The 22,091-nt window shown below is 37.6% G+C and overlaps 1 protein-coding gene across 1 annotated transcript in view; it reads left to right on the top strand.

Moving 5' to 3' along the window:
* FBXL13 (F-box and leucine rich repeat protein 13) overlaps positions 1-22,091 on the top strand; it is a 237,227-nt gene that overhangs the window by 13,460 nt on the left and 201,676 nt on the right. Inside the window, exons 2-6 of the mRNA XM_032401864.1 lie at positions 728-831; positions 1,303-1,393; positions 16,892-16,959; positions 17,981-18,135; positions 19,729-19,838. Coding sequence (XP_032257755.1) covers positions 728-831; positions 1,303-1,393; positions 16,892-16,959; positions 17,981-18,135; positions 19,729-19,838 — 528 coding nt within the window. The remainder of the gene's footprint in view (positions 1-727; positions 832-1,302; positions 1,394-16,891; positions 16,960-17,980; positions 18,136-19,728; positions 19,839-22,091) is intronic.

Here is a 22,091-nt window from a genome sequence, read left to right as displayed (position 1 = left end):
TTTCTTTCTTTCTTTCTTTTTTTCTTTCTTTCCTTTCTTTCTTTCTTCTTTTTTCTTTTCTTCTTTCTTTCTTCTTTCTTTCTCTGTCTTTCTTTCTTTCCTTCTTTCTTTTTAAAGTTTTATATATTTAAGTAAGCTCTACACCCAACATGGGATGGGGCTCAAACTCATGGCCCCCAAATCAAGAGTCGCATGCTCTTCCAATGGAGCCAGCCAGGAGCTCCACATGCTATAATTTTTCAAAGATCTGCTCTTTAGATGTTGTGAACGATAAAATACAAATACATTTTTAAAAAGATTTCTTGGATTCGCAGTAGATTTTGAGGGTGGATTTTCTCCAGCACTTTTGTGGTTGGGTCTGAGGAGTTTCTTTTGACTTTAAAAAGGAGGTCTTCATTCCTTAGAAATGGTAGAAACCATTGATCAAAAGTATCAACTATGTTTTCAATTTGACTACAAAGCGCTGCTCACGTAAGGGAAAACACTGAGCAGCAACCCTATTGTGTCATTTACAATGGATTTTTCTTTAAATAGTAAAGGGAAACTGCATTTCAGTTTGACTTCAACAAAATATTAGCACTGGATAAAAAGAGATGGTATCTATAAGGCATGTTGACTTAAAAAAACTGTCATGTTATTTGACTTTGTAATTGTATGAGCAAAGTCTATCTGCTGTTTAGGAAGAACGTGCAAATCCAGGAAGGGTGATTTGTTTCATTTTCCCTAGGCTCTGTTATGTGGTCTACTTATCACATGTCCTGAGGATCCACTGAAATATTTACAGAAAATGATCATTACTATAATGGAAAATGGCCTTGAAAGTCTTCTCTGGTGAGTATTGCTTTGCTTTAGGGTAGGGAGATGTTTTATTTTGAAGGTAAAACACTCACTGTACAGTAGGGAAAGAGGTCTTGCCAATGAATGCTTCCGGTTTCAAGATGGTTAAAGAATCCCTTCATAGGCTTTTAAGTCCCAAAGACTTCACTAGGAACAATTTCCCCACTGGTTCTTAACTTGAGAAATACAGCCCTCTCTCATCAATCACATGCTCACAGGGCAGATATTTCAAGTTGGGGATGAGGAAAGGGAGGCATGCCCATTGGGGAGCACAAGAAAATCTTGAGGAGGGGGTCGTCTGACAAAGCCCTGCAGGTGATTTTGACATGCCTCTCCCAAAAGTGTCTCTTCCTTCACCTCCCTTCCCCTCCCTCCAAGGAATCACTGATTTAAATTGCTGATTTAATTATGGAACTAACGACTATGAAATGAAATGTTTGCCTCTGTTTGACGATTTTATTAAAGGGATATGTGCATTGATCCATCAATGAGGCCAAAAATTCGGAGACTCTCTGAAACGTACATGGAACAACTTTTTGGACTGGATGATCAGCTGGTCAGTATTAGTAACAAAACATTTAAAAATATACATCTCAAGTTTTGATGGAAGTTCTCAAATGGATTTTATAAGATGTATGAGGTCAAACTGTTTTGGAATTGGGGCACTCAGAAAAGTGAAGGAACTTCTCTCTCTCTCTCTCTCTCACACACACACACACACCCACAAAGCCCACATTCATAGTAACCTCCCCAAATTTCCAAGAAGCATTTACCAGGCCTTTATTCTTCCTCTTCTGATAAAATCTTTCTATTTCCCCCTTTCCTCTTTTTCCTCCTCCTCCTCCCTTGCATCTTTATAATGATAAAGACAGCATTATGGAAAGCTTCAAAGGAGGATATTTTCTTTCCGTTCTAATCTACTTCCTTCTGTCTTCTACCCCTTCTCCATTCTCTTTGCCATCTGCCCTGGGATTATGCTTCAAAAAATAAAGATAAGGCCAGACATTAATGAGCTCTAACTTAAAAGCCAGACCCGATTGTTAGTGAAAGGAACGACCAGCTCCAACAGCTGGTTTTGATCCTGTAAAGAGGGCAAGGAAGTAATTCAGGACGTGGAGACTTTTAGAACAAAGACTGTGTATCTGAGAGAAGCTAAAATAGCAAAAGGCATGTGGGGAGAGAAATACCAATGCAAATTACGTGTGGGTGGCACTGAGCATGATACCTCTAGATCCCAGGCTGATGTCTTGGTAAGCGTAGGCAGGGCTTGGGAATTGCTGGTGAAGTCGGGCACTGAAAAGTAGAATCAAAGCCTGGGTCAAGGTGGATGCTGAGAGCCAGGATCAATCTGAAGCATCATCTGGAAGGCTGGGGGGAGGGTAACATGGGATCCTGACCAATGGTCTGCAATAGAGAGACAGAAATAGAGGGATCGGATATTTCTGCCAAGACTGGGATGATTCAGAGTACCCGTACCCAGGGAAAAACCCACAGGTCGAATCCTAGTTGATCTGCATCATGGTGTGTGGCTGTCTTAATGACTTCACTTTATCAGCCACGAACTTCATCAACTTCTGTCAAATGCATGTATCTGCAAACTGTGTTCTTGGAGATGTTTGGGGGGGGGGCACCTCAGGAACTGAGGGGGAGACCCAGGGGATAGGATTCTAGGTCTCTCATCCCCACCTTACACTCTAGAATAATTCCACTTTGAGTATAATGTCATCTGAAAAAAGCTTAAATATCATTGCTATAAGATACTAAAATTATTTAAAAACCTGGGATAGAGGGATAAACCTCATTGTCAATATCTTGAAAGTGATTTTATAAAATACAATCAGATTGTGTCCAATGTGTAACTAGAAGCCTATAGAGAATCTTTTAAAGAGTTGCAGGGGATTCTGAGACACCATAGCTACTTCAAGCCTAAAGTTTTATTAGAAAAGGAATTCTCAGAGATATTTCATGATGTTCAAAGTGCAAAGGAAAAACTGTGGGAAGCTCATCCGGACTTAGAAAGGAGTATGACAACTCACCAAGGCATAGAGAAGATGCCTGCTTCATATTATAAGGTAGGAAAAATAGAAACTAGATGTGACTTCATAAAAGGTAAATCTCGGGGCGCCTGGGTGGCTCAGTCGTTAAGCGTCTGCCTTCGGTCAGGTCATGATCCCAGGGTCCTGGGATCGAGCCCCGCATCGGGCTCCCTGCTCAGCAGGAAGCCTGCTTCTCCCTCTCCCACTCCCCGTGCTTGTGTTCCTGATCTCGCTGTCTCTCTCTGTCAAATAAATAAAATAAAATCTTAAAAAACAAAACAAAACAAAAGGTAAATCTCTAGGTGCCTAGGATTGCTGAGTTAGAGGGCTCAGCCGAAGTTGAATATATATTAATTTATTTCTCCTTCACCCTCAGAGGAAAATGAAAAAAAAAATTTTTTTACAAAGAATAAAACACTTTAATCCTTAAAGTTTCCAATATTTTCAATTACAGTATACTAAATATCAGCTTTGCTTTTTTTTTTTTCCATTTTCTTTCCCATACTTTCCCATTTTTCTTTCTTATACAGCTATAATTGCTGGTAAGAGAATTTTTAATGTTTTGACAAAACATTTTAAAGATCACAAACAATTGTAATTGTTCCCATTATTAAGGTTGCTTTGTATGGCCTCAGCATGCAGTCATTTTTATGATCTGTTAGGACACTGTCCTGCAAGGACTGCCTGTATGTGCCTATTTATAACTATGTATTTGTTTCTGTTTGCGCAAACAGAGAAGGAAACTGTGAGTAAGCCACATAGTTACAGAAAAGTAGGAACTGCTCTCATAATAGCAAATAGAAAGACATTTTAACTGTGTGTTCCAGGATGAAAGAATCCACCATTGTCAGGAGGAAACTAACTTCACAGACTTGATTTTCATTGCTTAGGAAATGAAATCTCCAGATGGGTACTAATTATAAGAAGAAAAGGCATCTATAACATTTAAAAAATCCAGCTTAAACAATAATCAACATTTTGCTTATCTTGTTAATTATTCTCCTCTTGCCCCCCCCCTTTTTTTTGCTGAAGTATTAGAAAGCAAATCCCAGGAATTACGTTATTTTACTGGTAAATACATCAATGTGCATCTCTAACAAAAAATGACGTGTCTAGAGAACACAGCACAGTGCCATTTTCTATGTAATGAAATTAGCAATAATTTCTGAACATCACGTGGTGCTGATTTCAGTAGTCTGGTCGACCCACTTTTTATGAATCTGAATATACATATATATATTCCATATTGAGCCCATATTTGTGTTTCCCAAATTGTCTCAAAAATGCCTTTTTTAGGGGCACCTGTGTGGCTCAGTCGTTAAGCGTCTGCCTTCGGCTCAGGTCATGATCCCAGGGTCCTGGGATCGAGCCCCACATTGGGTTCCCTGCTCAGCTGGAAGCCTGCTTCTCCCTCTCCCTCTCCCCCTGCTTGTGTTCCTTCTCTCACTGTGTCTCTCTCTGTCAAATAAATAAATAAAATCTTTTAAAAAAATGTCTTTTTTACACATGGTTCTGTCAAGTCGGAATCCATGCAGGGTCCACACTGCACTTGAGTGTCAGATTGAATGCCTCTTGTAATTAATCTACTTTCTTATTTCCCATGCCACTTCTTTATTGAGGAAAACATCATTTGTAAAATGTCCCACATTCTCATTGTTTCCTCTGGCATCATTTCATTTACTTTGTTCCTTGTATTTTCTGCAAGTTTGTAGTTAGATCTACAGACTTGATATTCAGGTTCTTTTCCCCCTTTTTTTCTCTTGGTGACAAGAATAACTGCATAGGAGGTGTTATGTCCTTCCTAGTGCAACACATGGGGGGCATTCAGTAGTCTGGTCGACCCACTTTTTATGAATCTTGATTCCTATAGACAGTAATGTTATTGCTTATTGGTTTCATCTTACAATACATGCATAACGGTTTTGGAATAACAATACTACAAGACCACTAACAATAAGACCACTGAATACAGGGGCGCCTGGGTGGCTCAGTCGGTTAAGTGTCTGCCTTCGGCTCAGGTCATGATCCCCAGGTCCTGGGATTGAATCCCGAATCGGCCTCCCTGCTCAGTGGGGAGTCTGCTTCTCCCTCGCCCTCTACCCCTACTCACCCCCCCAACTTGTGTTCTCTGTCTCTCAAAATAAATAAATAAAATCTTTAAAATAAAAAACAAAAAAAACACTGAATGCAGTTTAAGAAAAGTATGCAATTCAAAAAAATATATACAATTTTTTTTACCTTAAGATGTATATATCCTACCATATATTTTCAGTAAAAATAATACTTTTTTTTTGTTACCCAAAATAATTCTTTCTTTGTGCTGATGGTCATCTTTTTTTTCTCTTTGATATAATTATGCTTTTCCAATTATGTATAATAGTACATGGCAGCAAAATCAAAACAATAAAATGAGTGTTCCGAGAAGTATTGCCTCTATTCATACCTTTTTCTCCTCCCTATTCCATCCCTTTTTCTAAGTGTCCAATTTTAGTAGTTTTTAGTTTATCTATTTAGTTTTTCCATTGTTTCTTTTTGAAAAATATGAGCAAATACACTGTATTCTCCTCCCCTTTAACTTCTTGCATTCAAGTGGCAGACTACGTGTAGCCTTCTGCTTCTTGCTTTTCTCACTTTAACATGTCCTAGAGATTGCTCCCTTTTATTTTTTATTTTATTATATTTTTTAAAGATTTTATTTATTTATTTGACAGAGACAGCGAGAGAGAGCACGAGCAGGGAGAGGGGCAGAGAGAGAAGGAGAAGCAGGCTTCCCGCGTAGCAGGGAGCCCGATGCGGGGCTCTATCCCAGGGCCCCAAGATCATGACCTGAGCCGAAGGCAGACGCTTAACCGACTAAGCTACACTGGCATCCCTGAGACTGCTCCCTTTATAAATGATGTTATGGGGGCATACTGGTGTAACAAAGTTTAACTATGAAAAGGAAACTTAACCCTATGACCCTGGTGGCTAGGGTTTTAATCATTTGGGAGAGACAGGCAGATCCTGTGCCCCAAATGAGAATCAATTGGTCGATAACCATATCCTATATCCTTGCTGGTTTGCAAAATATCCTTTTTCTTTTAAAATTTGGTAGATTACTCTTTCCTGAGAAGGCATCAAACTAAGTATTACAGTAAACTGGAAGGAATAAAAATAATGAAGGTGAGAAATAATGAAGATACGAACTGGAGTCACGTTGTTTACGTTAGGATAAATTTAAGTGTAAAGTATGTAATAATAGTTGATGATAGGGCATTTTTGTATACTTGTCTACTATGTATGGCATTTGAGAGTTCTAAAGAACATTTTCATAAGTTTTTAATTTTGTTTAAATTGTTTCAGGGACTTTATTTAAAATTTGTAGTAAACATTTACATATTTAAGAAAATTGATTTTTCAAAGTGGTATTTATTTAAATATGTGTTTATTAAATAGAGCCCTAAAATACAAATATCAGTCAATGTTTGTCTCCAGGCATAAGAGCCCCTTGGGCATTAAAGATTGTTTCAATAATTTGCAGAAGATAAAAAGTACAAGAAAATCACTTATAAAAATTCAACACTTTATACCACATCATAGTACTATTACAAACACTGCTCATTTCTGTATTAAAGACATGGTTTCTTTTTAGTATTTTTGTTATTATTCTGAACTTTTCCAGCCTATGAAAAATAAAAAAAATCAAAGTCAGGAGGGATTTGAAGTAATGCATTCAACACATATTTGTAAACCCTGTCTCAGTCTGTTTAGGATGCTATAACAAAATATAGCAGTTATAAACAACAGAAGTCTGCTTCTCACAGTTCGGGAGGCTGGGAGGTCCAAGATTAAGGCGCTGGCAGATTCTGTGTCTCGTGAGAGCCCAGTTCCTGGTTCATAAACTGACATCTTCTTGCTATTACCTCATATGGCAGAAGGGGTGAGGGAGCTCCCTGGAGTCTCTTTTATAAAGGCACTGATGCCATCCATAAAGGCTCCATCTTCATGAGCTAATCATCTCCAAAACGCCCCGCCTCCAAATACTATCACATTAGAGATTAGGTTTCAACATAAGAATTTTAGGGGACACAAACATTCAATCCGTAGCAAAACCCATGCTATCTTGCTAGCATTATTCTAGAATGATGCTATGTGGGATATTAATGAAGTTCATGAATGAAGTAAAGATATGGTACTTTAAAATATGATGAGATATGTTAAGATAATTTAATATATGATCTCGATTCAAGGATTAACCGAGCAAAAAAAGGAATTGCCTACCAGAAGAAAAAGTTTGTTATAATATACTAAAAACCAAAAATTATAATATGAATTTAATGATTTACATTTATTTTTTGTTTGGTTCTTACCAGATTCCTAATATTGTGCTAGGTACTTCAAATATTATAGAAGTAAAACTTTTTTTTCTACTGGCATTATGTAAATGCATCAATTTTCTCAGATATAATAAATGCATAGTGTCTAACAAAGTTAAAAATTAAGGGGACCAATTACTACTGACATTAAAGAACCATAAATTCAGTATCTGTTTGTAAGTTAGCATTTACGGTTTATAATGGTATTTCATTTTTTTTCCCATTTATTACAAAATTTCCCAGGCCTCATCAGCCTGGGATTCAAGGAAAACAATGTTGATAGTAATATTCCAAATTTCACTGCCTCTAGTCCCTACCTTCATAAGGTTGGTTTCCCCTTAAAATTCCAACCAATTGTATCTGGGAATCCCAAAGCTGTCCTGTGTGAATTCAAGAATTCCTCTTACAGGTCTGTCCCAGCCCATTTAGCTGCCTGAAGATGGAGCCTTAGCACTGATGCTCTTGCCTTCTTGAGAGCCCCGAAGTCGAACGCAGGTGGAGCCCTAGGCTTCTTCAACCACAAATCCTTAAAATGCCAAAATAATGCTCCTTTCTCTGGACTCATTGCTCTACTCAAACCATATCTGGTGGTCACACTGTTTGAAAGAGATACTTTTATGAAGACCTCGAATCAGTCAAACTTGCACTTTAAGACTAATTCCACAATTGTTTGCCTGCCAAAATGGTACCACTATGTGGCAAGAGCTTAAAACATCCATGTTCCCAGGAGCTTTGGAATGAAATGCTTCTTGATTAAATTTTAATTGGAGGGATTGCATTATTTCAAAATTTGGCACAATGTAAGACTTTTGTAATATTTTTATCACATTACTTCAAATTTTCAGAACTTCAAAGTCAGACAAAAGTGGATGACACTGTGTTGTGTGTGTGCTGAACAGAAGTGGAGGAAATGTCTTCTCTCACTTTGTGTTACACAAATCCTTAATTCTCCATTTTTAGAAGCCAGATGGCAGAGAATTGGCAGTTTTCCCAGGAAGTCGGTTAGTCCATATGTATTTGTTTAGCTCCTACTCTGTGCAATCCTATCAGCTAGGATAAAAAAGTGAGAGAAAGAATATTTTCTAGTCACTAGCAGTTAACTAATATACAGCAGCTATCAAGAGTAGAAAGCAGTGGGGAAGATGATGGACTAGCAGGACCTGGAGCTCACCACACATACACAGAGTCAGTAGCTACTACATGTATTGCACCTAACTTTGGAAATAAGCTGAAGACTGGCAGATCATATCTTCCACAGGTAGTTGCAGAGAGAAGTCCACATTCAAAAGCATAGGAGGGGTGGAGATGTGGTCAGGAACCAAACCCCTGGTGTGACTAACCACAAATGGGAGGGACACCACAAGCACAGAGGAGGGAGGAGATCAGACCCCACACCAGGCACCACTGGCCTTGGGGACCCTCACTGGGAAGATGAGTCCCCATGACACCTGACTTTGAAAATCGGTGGGACTTAACTCTGGGAGCTTTAAAAATCAGCAGGGCTTAGCTCTGAGAGAGCTGGAGGGTGATAGGAAGCCAGGCCTCCACCCTTAAAGATCCAGGATACTAAATGAATCTGTGGAGACACAGCACAGAAGCAGAAATTTGAAAAGTGCCTGGGGTATACTTGATTTATTGACTAATTTTAGGACATGTGTTGGAAGGGAAGGGATCTGCAGGAGAGTTCTTTGGGAACAAAAGTGCTAGGGGAAGCCATTCTTCTTACCCTCCCCCGGCCGAGATAGCTGCATGCCTGTGGGAACCTGTTCTAATACTCTCCATCTATTGATTGCTAGCACTGCTGGCCCTGGCATTCTCTTTCAGCCTCACCCCATCCAACCCACCTACCTTGGGAGGTGTCCCTCCAAAGTGGCTCCTGGCAGGCATCCCTGGCTAGAACCAGTCCCTCTCCAAAGTGACTCCTGCCCTGTAGACATGGGGAGATAACCCCACACACCAGCCCATCTGCAGTTTCTCCAGCAGGGACTTTGAGCTGGCTGCATAGGATACAAGACCTGCCTATTAGTGCATGCACAATGGTCACAGCAACTAATTGCAGAGAGCCAGGCCAAGGGCCAGCCTTACCCACCAGTGGGCCCACGGCAATCAAGACTCAGCCACAGTGGGAGGACACATGCAGCCTATACCGGGGACACCCCTGGAGCACTTGGTTCTGGTGTCCGGGGGGACTGTGCTACTATGCACTGTAGGACCTCATCTACACAATGTCACTACTTTCAAGACCAGGAGACATAGGTGACCTACCTAATACATAGAAACAGACACAGAGAGTTAGACAAAATGGGGGAGACAGAGGGATATGTCCCAAATGAAAGAATAAGACAAAATCACAGAAAAAGAGCTAAACAAAATGGAGATAAGCAATACACTAAATAAAGACCAAAGTAATGATTATCATCCAACTGAAGGAGAGATAAAAGCCACCTAGATAAACAAAAGTTAAAGGAGTTCATCACCACTAAACCAGTCTTACAAGAAATGTTAAAAGGAATTCTTAGAAAGAAAAGACCATGCCTAGAAGTAAGAAAATTAGGAAAGGAAAAAATTTCACTGGTAAAAGCAAACATATAGTAAAAATAGTAGATTAATTACTTATAAAGCCAATATAGAGTTAAAACACAAAAGTAGTAAGATCAATTATATCTACAACAATTAGGGGATACACAAAGTAAAAAGATGTAAAATATGATGTGAGATACATAGAATGTGAAGGGGAGAGTAAAAAGTTAGTGCTTTTAGAATGTGTTCAAACTTAAGCCTCCATCACCTTAATATAGACTGTTACATAGGGTGTTATATATGAACCTCATGGTAACCACAAATCAACAACCTGTAATAGATACACAAAAAATAAAGAGAAAAGAATCCAAGCATAACACTAAAGAAAGTCATCAAGCCACAAGGAAAGAGAGCAAGAGAAGAGAGGAATAGATAACTACAAAAACAACCAGAAAACAATTAACAAAATGGCAATAAGTACATACCTATCAATAATTACTTTAAATATAAATGGACTAAATGTCCCAATTAAAAAAAAATAGGGTAACCAAATGGGTAAAAAAATAAGACCCCTCAATATGCTGCCTACAAGAGATTCAGTTTAGACCTAAAGATACATACACATGGAAAGTAAAGGGATAGAAAAAGATATTCCACGCAAATGGAAGTGGAAAAAAAAAAAAAAAAGCCAGGGTAACAACACTTATATCAGACAAAATAGACTTTAAAACAAAGACTGCAACAAAAAAAAGAAGGGCATCACATAATGATAAAGGGATCAATCCAACCAGGGAATGCCATTGTAAATATCTATGCACACAACATAGGAGCACCTAAATAAATAAAGCAAATATTAACAGACATAAAGGGAGATTGACAGTAGTACAATAATATTAGGGGAATTTAACACCCCACGTACATCAACTAATAGATCATCCAGACAGAAAATCAAGAAGGAAACAGTGGCTTTAAACAATACATTAGACCAGGTGAACTTACGAGATATACACAGAACATTTCATCCAAAAACAGCAGAATCCACACTCTTTTCAAGTACACATGGGACATTCTCTAGGATAGATAATATGCTGGGCCACAAGATAGGCCTCAGTAAGTTTAAGAAGATTCAAATCATATCAAGCATCTTTTCTAACCACAATGATATGAAACTAGAAATCTGTTACAAGAAAAAAATACTGGAAAAAACACAAACACATGGAGTCTAAACAATATGCTACTAAACAAGCAATAGGTCAAAGAAGAAATCAAATTGGAAATCAAAAAATACATGGAGACAAATGAAAATGGAAACACAAGGGTGCAAAATCCTTGGGACACAGCAAAAGAAGTTCTAAGAGAATAGTTTATAGTAATACAGGCCTATCTCAAGAAACAAGAAAAATCTCAAACAATCTAACCTTATACCTAAAAGAACTAAAAAAAGAAGACTAACAAATCAGTAGAAGGAAGGAAATAATAAAGATTAGAGGGGAAATATAAGAAAGCGAGTAAAAAAAAAAAAACAATAGAAAAGATCAATGAAAGCAAGAGCTGGTTCTTTGAAAAGATAGACAAAGTTGATAAACCTTTAGCAAGTTTCATTAAGAAAAAAAGAGAGGATGCAAATAAATATTTTTAGAAATGAAAGAGGAAAAATAACAAACATCAGAGAAATACAAAGGATTATAAGAGAATACTATGAAAATTATCTGCCAACATATTGGGCAGCTTGGAAGAAATGGATAAATTCCTAGAAACATTCAATCTTCCAAAACTGAATCAGGAAAAAAAATAGAAAATTTGAGCAGACCAATTACTAGTAATGAAATTGAATTGAATCAGTAATAAAAAAAAAAAAAAAGCTCCTAACAAACAAAACTCCAAGACAAGATGGCTTTATAGGTGAATTCTACCACACATTTAAAGAACTATCATTCTCAAACTATTCTAAAAAATAGAAAGGAAGGAATGCTTTAAATTCATTCTATGAGACAAACAATACTCTGATACCAAAACCAGACAGAGACACTACAAAAAGAGAAAACTACAGGCCCATATCTCTGGTGAACATACATGCAAAAATCCTTAACAAAATATTAGCAAACCAAATTCAACCTTACATTCAAGGGATTGACCACTACAATCAAGTGGGATTTATTCCAGGGATGCAATCTTTGCAATCAATCAAAACAATGCAACACATTAACAAGAAGAAGGATAAAAACCACATGATTATTTCAATAGATGCAGAATTACTTGACAAAATACACATCTACTTATGATAAAACTGTCAACGAAGTGGGAATACAAGAAACACACCTCAACATAATAAAGGCTATATATGAAAAACCCATAGCTAACATCATACTCAATGGTAAAAACTGAAGGCCATTTCTCTAAGATCAGGAAGAAGACAAGGATGTCCACTTTCACTGCTTTTATTCAACACAGTATTGGAAGTCCTAACCACAGCTATCAGACAAGAAAAAGAAATAAAAGGCATCCAAATTGGTGAGGAAGAAGTAAAACTGTCACTGTTTGCAGATGACATCATACAATTTATAAAAACCCCCAGTACTCCAACAGAACACTATTAGGATTAATAAATGAATTCACTAAAGTTGCAGGGTAGAAAATTAATATACAGAAATCTGTTGTGTGTGTGTGTGTGTTTTTTTTTTTTAAGATTTTATTTATTTGACAGAGAGAGAGATAGTGAGAGCAGGAACACAAGCAGGGACAGTGGGAGAGGGAGAAGCAGGCTTCCTGCAGAGCAGGGAGCCCGATGTGGAACTCGATCCCAGGACCCTGGGATCATGACCTGAGCCGAAGGCAGACGCTTAACAACTGAGCCACCCAGGTACCCGTGTTTTTATACACTAATATATTACACAGTAGCAGAAAGAGAAATAATAAAAAAAAACAATTCTACTTACAATTGCATCAAAAGAATAAATAATCTATGAATAAACTTAACCAAGGAGGTAAAAGACCCACACTCTGAAAACTACAAGACATCAATGAAAGAAATTGAAGATGACACAAATGGAAAGACATACCATGCTCATGGATTGGAAGAATTAATGTTAAAATGTCCATAATACTCAAAGCAATCTACAGACATAAGGCAATATCTATCAAAATACAAACAGCATTTTTTTTTTTTTTACAAAACTAGAGTAATACTAAAATATTTATGGAACCACGAAAGACCCTGGATAGCCAAAACAATCTTGGGAAAGAACAAAACTGGAAATATCACAATCTCAGATTTTAGGCTATACTACAAAGCGATTGTAATCAAAACAGTATGGTACTGGCACAGAAATAGACCCATAGATCAAGGGAATAGGAGAGAGAGCCCAGAAATAAGCCCACAATTACACTGTCAATTAAACTATGACAAAGGAGGGAAGAGTATACAAACTATTTGAATGATCCCTAAAGAATAGTCTAGGGAGCAGGAATGTACAATGGGTAAAAGACAGTCTCTTCAACAAATGGTGTTGGGAAAACTGAACAGCTACATGTAAAAGAATGAAACTGAACCACTTTCTTACACCATGCACAAAAATGAACTCAAAATGGATTAAAAACCTAAATGTGAGTCTTGAAATCATAAAACTTCTAAGAGAAAACATAGACAGTAATCTCTTGGACAATAGCCTTTGCAACATATTTATGGATACTCTTCTCAGGCAAGGGAAACAAAAACAAAAATAAATTACTGGGAGTACACCAAAATAAAAAGTTTTGCATAACAAAGGAAACTAACAACAAAATGAAAAGACAACCTACTGAAGGGGAGAAGATATTTGCAAATAATATATGTGATAGTGCTTAAAATCCAAAATATATAGAGAACTTATACAACTCAACACCAAAAAACACAACACAAATAATCCAATTAAAAATGGGCAGAGGATCTGAATAGACTTTTTTTTTCCAAGAATGACATACAGATGGCCAGCAGATGCATGAAAAGATGCTCAACATCACTCATCATCAGGGAAATGAAAATCAAAACCACAATGAAATATCACCTCACACCAGTCAGAATGGTTAGTATCAAAAAACAAGAAATAACAAGTGTTGGTGAGGGTGTGAAGACAAGAGAATCCTTGTGCAATGTTGGTGAGAATGTAAATTGGTACAACTAATATGGAAAACAGTATGGAGGTTCCTCAAAAAATTAAAAATACCATATAATCTATTAATTCCACTTTTGGGTATTTATTTGAAGAAAATGAAAACACTAATTTGAAAAGATATATGTACCCTTATGTTTACTGCAACATTATTTATAATAGCCAAAATATGGAAGCAACCCAAGTGTCCATCAATAGATACATGGATAAAGAAAAGGTGGTACATATATATAATGGAATACTCTCCAGCCATTTGAAAAGAATGAGATCTTGCCATTTGCAACAATATAGATGGACCTAGAGGCTGTTATGCTAAGTGAAATAAGTTAGACAGAGAAAGACAAAAGCCAGATGATTTCACTTACATGTGGACTCCAAAAAACAGAAGAAATGACTGAACAAACAAAAAAGAGAACAGACTCATACATTCAGAGAACAAACCGATAGTTGCCAGAGGTGAGGTGGGTGGGGAATATGGGAAATGGAAGAGGGGATTAAGAGGTACAAGCTCTTAGTTAAAAAATTAATAAGTCATGGAGATGAAAAGCACAGGATAGGGAATCTAGTCAATAATATTGTAAAAATCTTGTATGATGACAGATGTTTTACTACACTAGTTGTGGTAACCACTGAATAATGTATAGAAGTTTTTCATTACTTTCTTGTATACCTGAAACTAACATTGTATGTCAACTATATTTCAACAACAATGATATATATAAATACATAAATGAATGAATGAATGAATGAATGAATAAAAAAATATTTCAAGACACTGCCCCTGCCCCCCAGAAAAAGTAGAAAGCAAGTTGCTGGAGCAACAGTGAAGACGTTGAGCAGTGGAAGCAGAACCGTGTGACTGAGCGTACCGGCATCTGTCTGATGGTTACACCGGCCAGAGGGGCTGCTGAGCCTCAGTTGCGCTGACACAGGCCTAGCCCCAAGTGGGGGATGGGGCTGTACTCGGCTTGAGCCTTGGCTGCAGGTCAGTGCCCCAGTGACACTATCCTTTTTTTTTCTTAAGATTTTATTTATTTATTTGACAGAGAGAGAGAGAACAAGCAGGGGGAGTGGCAGGCAGAGGGAGAGGGAGAAGCAGACTCCCCGCTCAGCAGGGAGCCCGATGAGAGGCTCAATCCTGGGACCCTGGGATCATGACCTGAGCGGAAAGCAGACGCTTAACCGACTGAGCCACCCAGGCGCCCCCCAGTGACACTCTCTTAAAGCTATTTTCCCTGTGGAGAAAACAAGAGGATGCCAACAATGAAGAAAAATCATGGCTATTTTCATTCTATCAGTGTTTTTATTTATTTTTTTTGTTTAATCGGGAGAACAATATATGTGAAATTAAAATAAGAATTTAGGGAAAGGAACTCTTAAAAAAAAAAGGAATATTAGAATGAGAAACTCTTCCAGCATATAAATCATGGATTGGTGAGGACTGCAACTTCTTTCAAGAATAGAATAGAAAGAACAGTTTTATGTTGATTTAAAGAGTTGATTATTAGAAAACTCGAGTTCAAGAGTTACCAGCTGAATTATAATTTTTGTTTTCATTCATTTGATCTGTAATATGCTCATTTTTTAATGAACTATGCCATATTATTGTAGATATTTATATAGTACTTTCCAGGTTGTATCTTCTAAAAAAAGTTTAATCTTAGGAAATTTAGGGGCTAATGGCAGAGCAGGAAAATTGTATTGTAGATGAAATTTGTCCTTACTTCTGCCACTTCATTCCTTTCCTGGTTTTTTTTTTTTTTTTAAGATTTTATTTATTTATTTGACAGAGAGAGACACAGCGAGAGAGGGAACACAAGCAGGGGGAGTGGGAGAGGGAGAAGCAGGCTTCCCGCGGAGCAGGGAGCCCGATGCAGGGATCAATCCCAGGACTCTGGGATCATGACCTGAGCTGAAGGCAGATGCTTAATGACTGAGCCACCCAGGCGCCCCTCCTTTCTGGTTTTATCCACCCTGCTGTGATACCCCCAATACCCTTACTTTGTTCGTCTGGATTCCTTTCCCTTACGAAAATCAGAATTTAGTAAAAACTGACTTCAGTGATTTATGTTCTCCCTCACCACAAGCATAATTTACATATAATCTCCATCACGCTGAGGATTTCCAAATGTCACTGAACATCAGGCGGCCTCTGTTGTATGCCTTAAATAACTCCATGATTAACATGTGTATGTTGTATCTATGACCTCAACAAAGCATTTACAGCAATGTGCAAAGGAGAAAAACATTTGTCTGTGAAAAGTGGAATTCAGAATTCTGGCAGTTGGTAGAGATTTGAACCAAACAGATGTTTGGCCACACGTTTATTTATATGGCAAACAGGGTAGTGAAAACATGAGAAAAAATAACACCATTAGTACTTCACAGTACCATGTACATATAACAAATGTGTAATGTGACATTATTTTTACTCATTAAAGAACGTACAGAAGGTAATGCTCAGGTAGCTGTTCCCACATGTTAATGTGTGTTATTGTGAATAGTTGCAAGTGATAGATAAATTTGCATCTCTTTCAGCATATTCCAAAATTTTAATTTATGTGGCTTTCCTGTTACTTCTTGGTGAGGCATTCCTGTAAGCTTTTTTTTTTTTTTTTAAAGAAAATTTCATTTTATACTCTTGAGAAGGCAAAATCATTCAGTTTAATGGTGACCAGCAGACCCACAACTCTGTACTCCTACCAATACAACTGACAATAATAATAATACCATAGAACTTACTTAAAATGCTTTAAAGTAAATACAATACGATGAGAAAATTTTAAGCTGCGGTTTTAACTTTTGAAAAATTGGTAACGGACATACACAATAAAGTTACAAAATACATAATTGGCATGTAGTTCTTCTAATCTGCTCCTGTCTCCCTACTGCCCAAGGTAATCATTGCTCTCATTTTCCTCTGCATCTTCTCGAGTTAGCCTTTGCATTCCACTTTCTTCTAATGTGTGCTATTTCATTTATTTATTTACTTTAGATGACTCCAGAATTGATGATAAAAGCATGTACTTTTTATACCGGACATTTAGTAAAGACCCATTTTTGGTAAGAATGTGATTTTACATCCTATTTCTTTGTGTTTTTATTCTTAATATTCTCCATAGGAAGAACAACTCATTTTTGGCCAGTCGTTCTGATTTTATCTATTTAATCATGTCTCCACCATTTTGCATTATATATTTCTTTTATTTTTATTTGGCTTTTACTTAGTTAAAATATGTTCTTTACTTCTTCAAGGTATTGCTTTTTTTGAAAGTGTACGTCTATAATCCCTTCATCTGAAACCCTTGGAGATATGTTTTGAAATTTAGATTCCTTTTCTTAAAAAAAATTTACAAAGGTAATTTCTGCACATTCTGTGTATTATATAACATCTTCAGTGGTGTCTGGGGCAGCATGTTGGAACCAAACATATTCAAACATATTAGTATTTCTCTCTATATATTATATATGTATATAAAATGAAATGAAATGTATATGAAATGAAATTTTAAAAAGATTATGAATAGCTATGTGTCAAGTCTAGGGAGGTTTTGATGCAAAATTACTTTAGTTTTTAAATATTTATTTATTTATTTTTAAGATTTACTTATTTATTTTAGAGAGAGAGAAAGAGTGGGAGGGGGGAGGAAGGAGGGGCAGGGGGAGAGGGAGAGAGAGAATCTGCGCTGAGTATAGAGCCTGTTGTGGGGCTTGATCCCAGGACCCCAAGATCATGACTTGAGCCAAAATCTAGAGTGGGATGCGCAACCAACTGAGCCATCCAGGTGCCCCGAGGCAAAATTACTTTAGGTCAGGTCTAGTTTAGCCTCTATATAGGTTATGAAAAAACTTTTGAATTTCAGATCTTTACTGGGTTTTAGAAATGTAGCAAAGGGAAGTACAAGCTCAAAGGAAACACAGGACTAGCTAGAAATAAAACAATAACAATAATTGAACAATTTCTTTCTATGCTGTGAATTTTGAGGAGATAAAGGAGGTATTATTACTCCTTCTCCCTCTCCATTTATTAGTAATGTGTTGCCATAACGTCAAAATACTATTTTTCTGTATCTTCTGCCTATAGCACTTGGAGAGACATAGCGATACCTCTTATAAATGAAGATGAACTTCTGGCTGAAAAGATGGAAAAAGCAATGGAATATGACAATTTCAGACTTCAAAAATACATATTTCGTCTCTGGCACTCTTATACAGAGGGTCAAAAAAAACAACTTACAGGTAAATCCTAACATAGTAGCGGTTAGTTTTTGTATTCATTTATTCAAAGAATCAACACACTTAACAATTCATCAGTTGGTACTAGAGACTTTATCATGATGTCTAGAGAACTGTCATGAAATGTAAAGCCACTAATTAAATGTCTTACATTTAAATGAGATTTGTCTCAAAGGGTTTTATTGTAACAGAAAACAGGCATGTTTGAAATAAAATCCTGTGGGGATCTGTGTGATGTATGTACAAATATAAATATAAATAGGGATCTACTATCATCATTTTTACTCATAGAGAGCTGGTATATCACAGGTACCAAAATTGACTATTTCTTGTAGAGAGTTTTCCATTCTTTACAGATATTTCATTTAATGGATACATGAGGAAACAAAGAAAACGAATTTTCCTTTCCTTAAACCCTTGGTAGTTGTAATGAGTAGACAGGGCACGTACATGATCTTCGGAGCAGGAATAGGGAACTCCAGCCTTTTGCTCAGATTTTAGCCACTTACCGAATATTGGTTTATGGCTACTGCAAATCAGAGAATCATTTCCTCTTGATCAGTTACTCCTGGTACCTCAGTCAGAGTGAGCCCTCTGAGGGTTTTTTTTTTTTTTTAGGGAGGGAGGGAGAGAGAGCAAGAGAGAGTGCACACATGGGAGCATGGGGCGGAGGGGCAGAGGGAGAGGGAGAGAGAGAATCTTAAGCAGATTCCACGCCCAGCATGCGCCGGAGGCGGGGCTGCATCTCCTGACCCTGATCAGGATCATGACCTGAGCGGTACTCAAGAGTTGGATGCTTAACTGACTGAACCACCAAGGTGCCCTCTGAAGGTTTTAACATAAGATTGATGGGCCTCTAATTCTGAGAGGAAACAATTAGCTTCAGCTAAGAAGCCAATGCCCTCTTAAGCGGTGTCCCCAGGGCCTGCCGTCGTCATCCTCCTTCCTGGCCTGGCCCCTGTATTTGAGCTTTGGACCCTTAGTTAAAACATAAAATGGAGCAATTTATTTAATCATAGGGCATTTAACTAAATCAGAATACTACCTTATAATTGTATTTCTATGAATAAGTTTGGAAGTTCTGGTTTTATAAAGAACTGGTTTGATTTAAAAAAAAATGATGTGTCATATATATATTGACGTGTTATTACATCTATTACATCTTAATATATATTTTTTAATTTTTAAAAAGATTTTATTTACTTATTTGAAAGAGAGAGAGAGAGTGAGCATGAGCAGGGGGAAGGACAGAGGGAGAGGGAGAAGCAGGCTCCTTGCTGGGAGCCCAGTGCGGGCCTTGATCCCAGGACCCTGGGATCATGACCTGAGCCGAAGACAGACGCTTAACAGGCTGAGCCACCCAGGTGCCCCTACATCTTAATTTCCAAGAGCAAAGGTGATATTTACAGGTTAATAAAGTTTCCAGAGTAAAGATCTACTGCTGTCAAAAGTAATTAATTTTAGATGTAATTAAAATCAAACAAAAACTGCCAGATGCAATATTGGTTCATATTATAAACATGATAGAATATTAAATACTTTGTTTTTTTGGAAACATCTTTATATATACACACTAATCTAATAAATTTTCTTTAGATACACTATTGCGGATGCAAAAGATGTGCTGCCGTTACAAGCTAATAGCTATCCTAACTAAATGGAGGGATAAAGCAAGACATAAGTATAAAAAGAGAGAAGATGAGCTGGTATGGTATCTTGGAAACTTAATTTTTTTAGAAACTAAATTTTGTCCTTATATTGATGTTGCCTCAGATAATAATGCTATGTGTGGAAAGTACTAAAATACTGAATATTACATACTTTTTTAAAAAAAGATTTTGCTTATTTATTTGAGAGAGTGCGTGTGTGTGCCTGAGTGGGGAGGAGGGACAGAGTGAGAGGGAGAGGGACAAGCAGACTCCCTGCTGAGTGGGGAGCTGGAGGTAGGGCTCGATCGTGGGGCTCGATCCCAGGACCCTGAGACCATGACCTGAGCTGAAGTCAGATGCTTAACCTACTGAATCCCCCAGGTGCCCCAATATTATATACTTTTGATGGGGTCTTTATTCTTTTAATTTGATAATTTAAATTATACTTCAGCTACCAAAAATATTTTCTAATAAATTCTGTTGTTTCATTTCAACTGTGAACATTGAGGAAAAATCATTTCAGCATTTTGTTTAAAATTATTGATAAAAATGAAGAATTTTATTTAAGCAAGTGTTTAGATGGATATAGATATCTCAAATGGAAAAGAAACTATTTGATATGATAAAGACTGAATAAATTTTTCTTTTCTAGATAAGATTAAATTATTATTCTTTTTTCAACATTCAATGTAATACATTTTAATTTTAATATAAATTATTTAAAAAATTACTAAATTGCTAAACTTAAAGGATGTGACACTTTAATTAAAGCAATTAAAACAGAGGGCCCAAGCCCAAATTCCTCCAAACTTAAAAATATCTCTAGTTTGCTTAAGCTATTAGTACATTCTTACTTAATGTTGTTTTAGAATACTCACAGTAACTACTAGGATCAGACATAGAAAAATGGAATTTTTTAAGTTATATTACTTCGTAGGTAATGTTTTATCAATGGTCTTGAAATACAAAGTGGGGGTAAATAAGAAACAGAAAAATAAATCAAACTCCCTGTTTAGTAGTCGTCTCATCAAGGGCAGGATCAACACCCTCCCATCGTTACCTGGTTCAGATGTTGAGATTGGTGATACCATATACATACCAAGAGGGTATGCAAAGATCTATGCTGGAAACAGTGCTAGAGTCTGCAGAGGACACTGAGATTCATCAAGCACCTACTGGTATTGAATCGGTGTTCTTAGAGGATGTCCTCCAGCATTGGTGGAGTACATGTTCAGTGTTGCTGGTTCACCAGTTATACTTTAGGGACCACTGTTTTAGTCTGCTTGTTCAGTGTTCTTCTTTCTTTCTTTTAAGATTTATTTATTTATTTGAGAGAGAGAGAGAGAGAGAACGAGAACATTGCGGGGGGGGGGGGGGGGGGGGGGGGGGGGGGGGGGGACGAGAACATTGCGGGGGGGGGGGGCGGGATGGACAGAGGGAGAGGGAGAGAAAGAATCTCAGGCAGACTCCGCACTGAGCAGGGAGCCTGATGCGGGGCTTGATCTCAAGACCCTGAAATCATGACCTGAGCCAAAATCAAGAGTCAGCTGCTTCGCCGACTGAGCCACCCAGGCGCCCCTGTTTGGTGTTTTTGAACACTGTGCACTAAGCTAGCATTTTGACCCTGGCTCCCCCGGCGTCTGATCAGTGATTGTCTCATGGTGAAATAAGTAACCGTACATGACTAGTCTGCCCCTTTCACACCCCTCTTGAACTGAACATCCCTGAGGCAGTATTGTTCTCTTAATCATCCCCATACACTGGGCATGATGTTTTGCATGCAGTAGTTGATAGATATTAATATATATAACAATGTATATTATACATAATATAGTAGTATCCTTAATATAGATGTATATTCCATAGTTAATTGGGTGTTTAGAGAAAACATTTTCTTCTAGCTATGTGATTTCTTGGCCTAACCATCACTCACTTAAGTGGGTGAGGTGAGCAAGGCAGGTGTGTGCTGGGCGGAGAAAGCAGGGAACACTTCTGGGTGCTACTTCTCCAATGTGTACCCTTTCTTAGGCTCGTGTGTGTGTGTGTGTGTGTGTGTGTGTGTGTGTGTGTAACACTTATTTACCCTTATGGCTTTTTCTCGATTATGCAGTTTTAAGGAATGTATTCAAAGTTAAAATGGGGACATTTTGTAACAGTAAATCAGGCAAGACCCCAAATGCTTACCTCTAACTCTCCTTTTTTATCTCTGTGCTAACCACCTCCTTTCCATGGCCCAAATATCAGTTCACTCATTACCAGAGCCTTGACTCTGTGGGTTTCAGCTTCGTCATCGAAAGGAGGAGGTTGGAC

Source organism: Phoca vitulina, unplaced genomic scaffold, assembly GCF_004348235.1.
Source record: "Phoca vitulina isolate PV1807 unplaced genomic scaffold, GSC_HSeal_1.0 scaffold4, whole genome shotgun sequence".
Taxonomy (NCBI): domain Eukaryota; kingdom Metazoa; phylum Chordata; class Mammalia; order Carnivora; family Phocidae; genus Phoca; species Phoca vitulina.
This window is presented reverse-complemented; position numbering and strand designations above follow the sequence as displayed.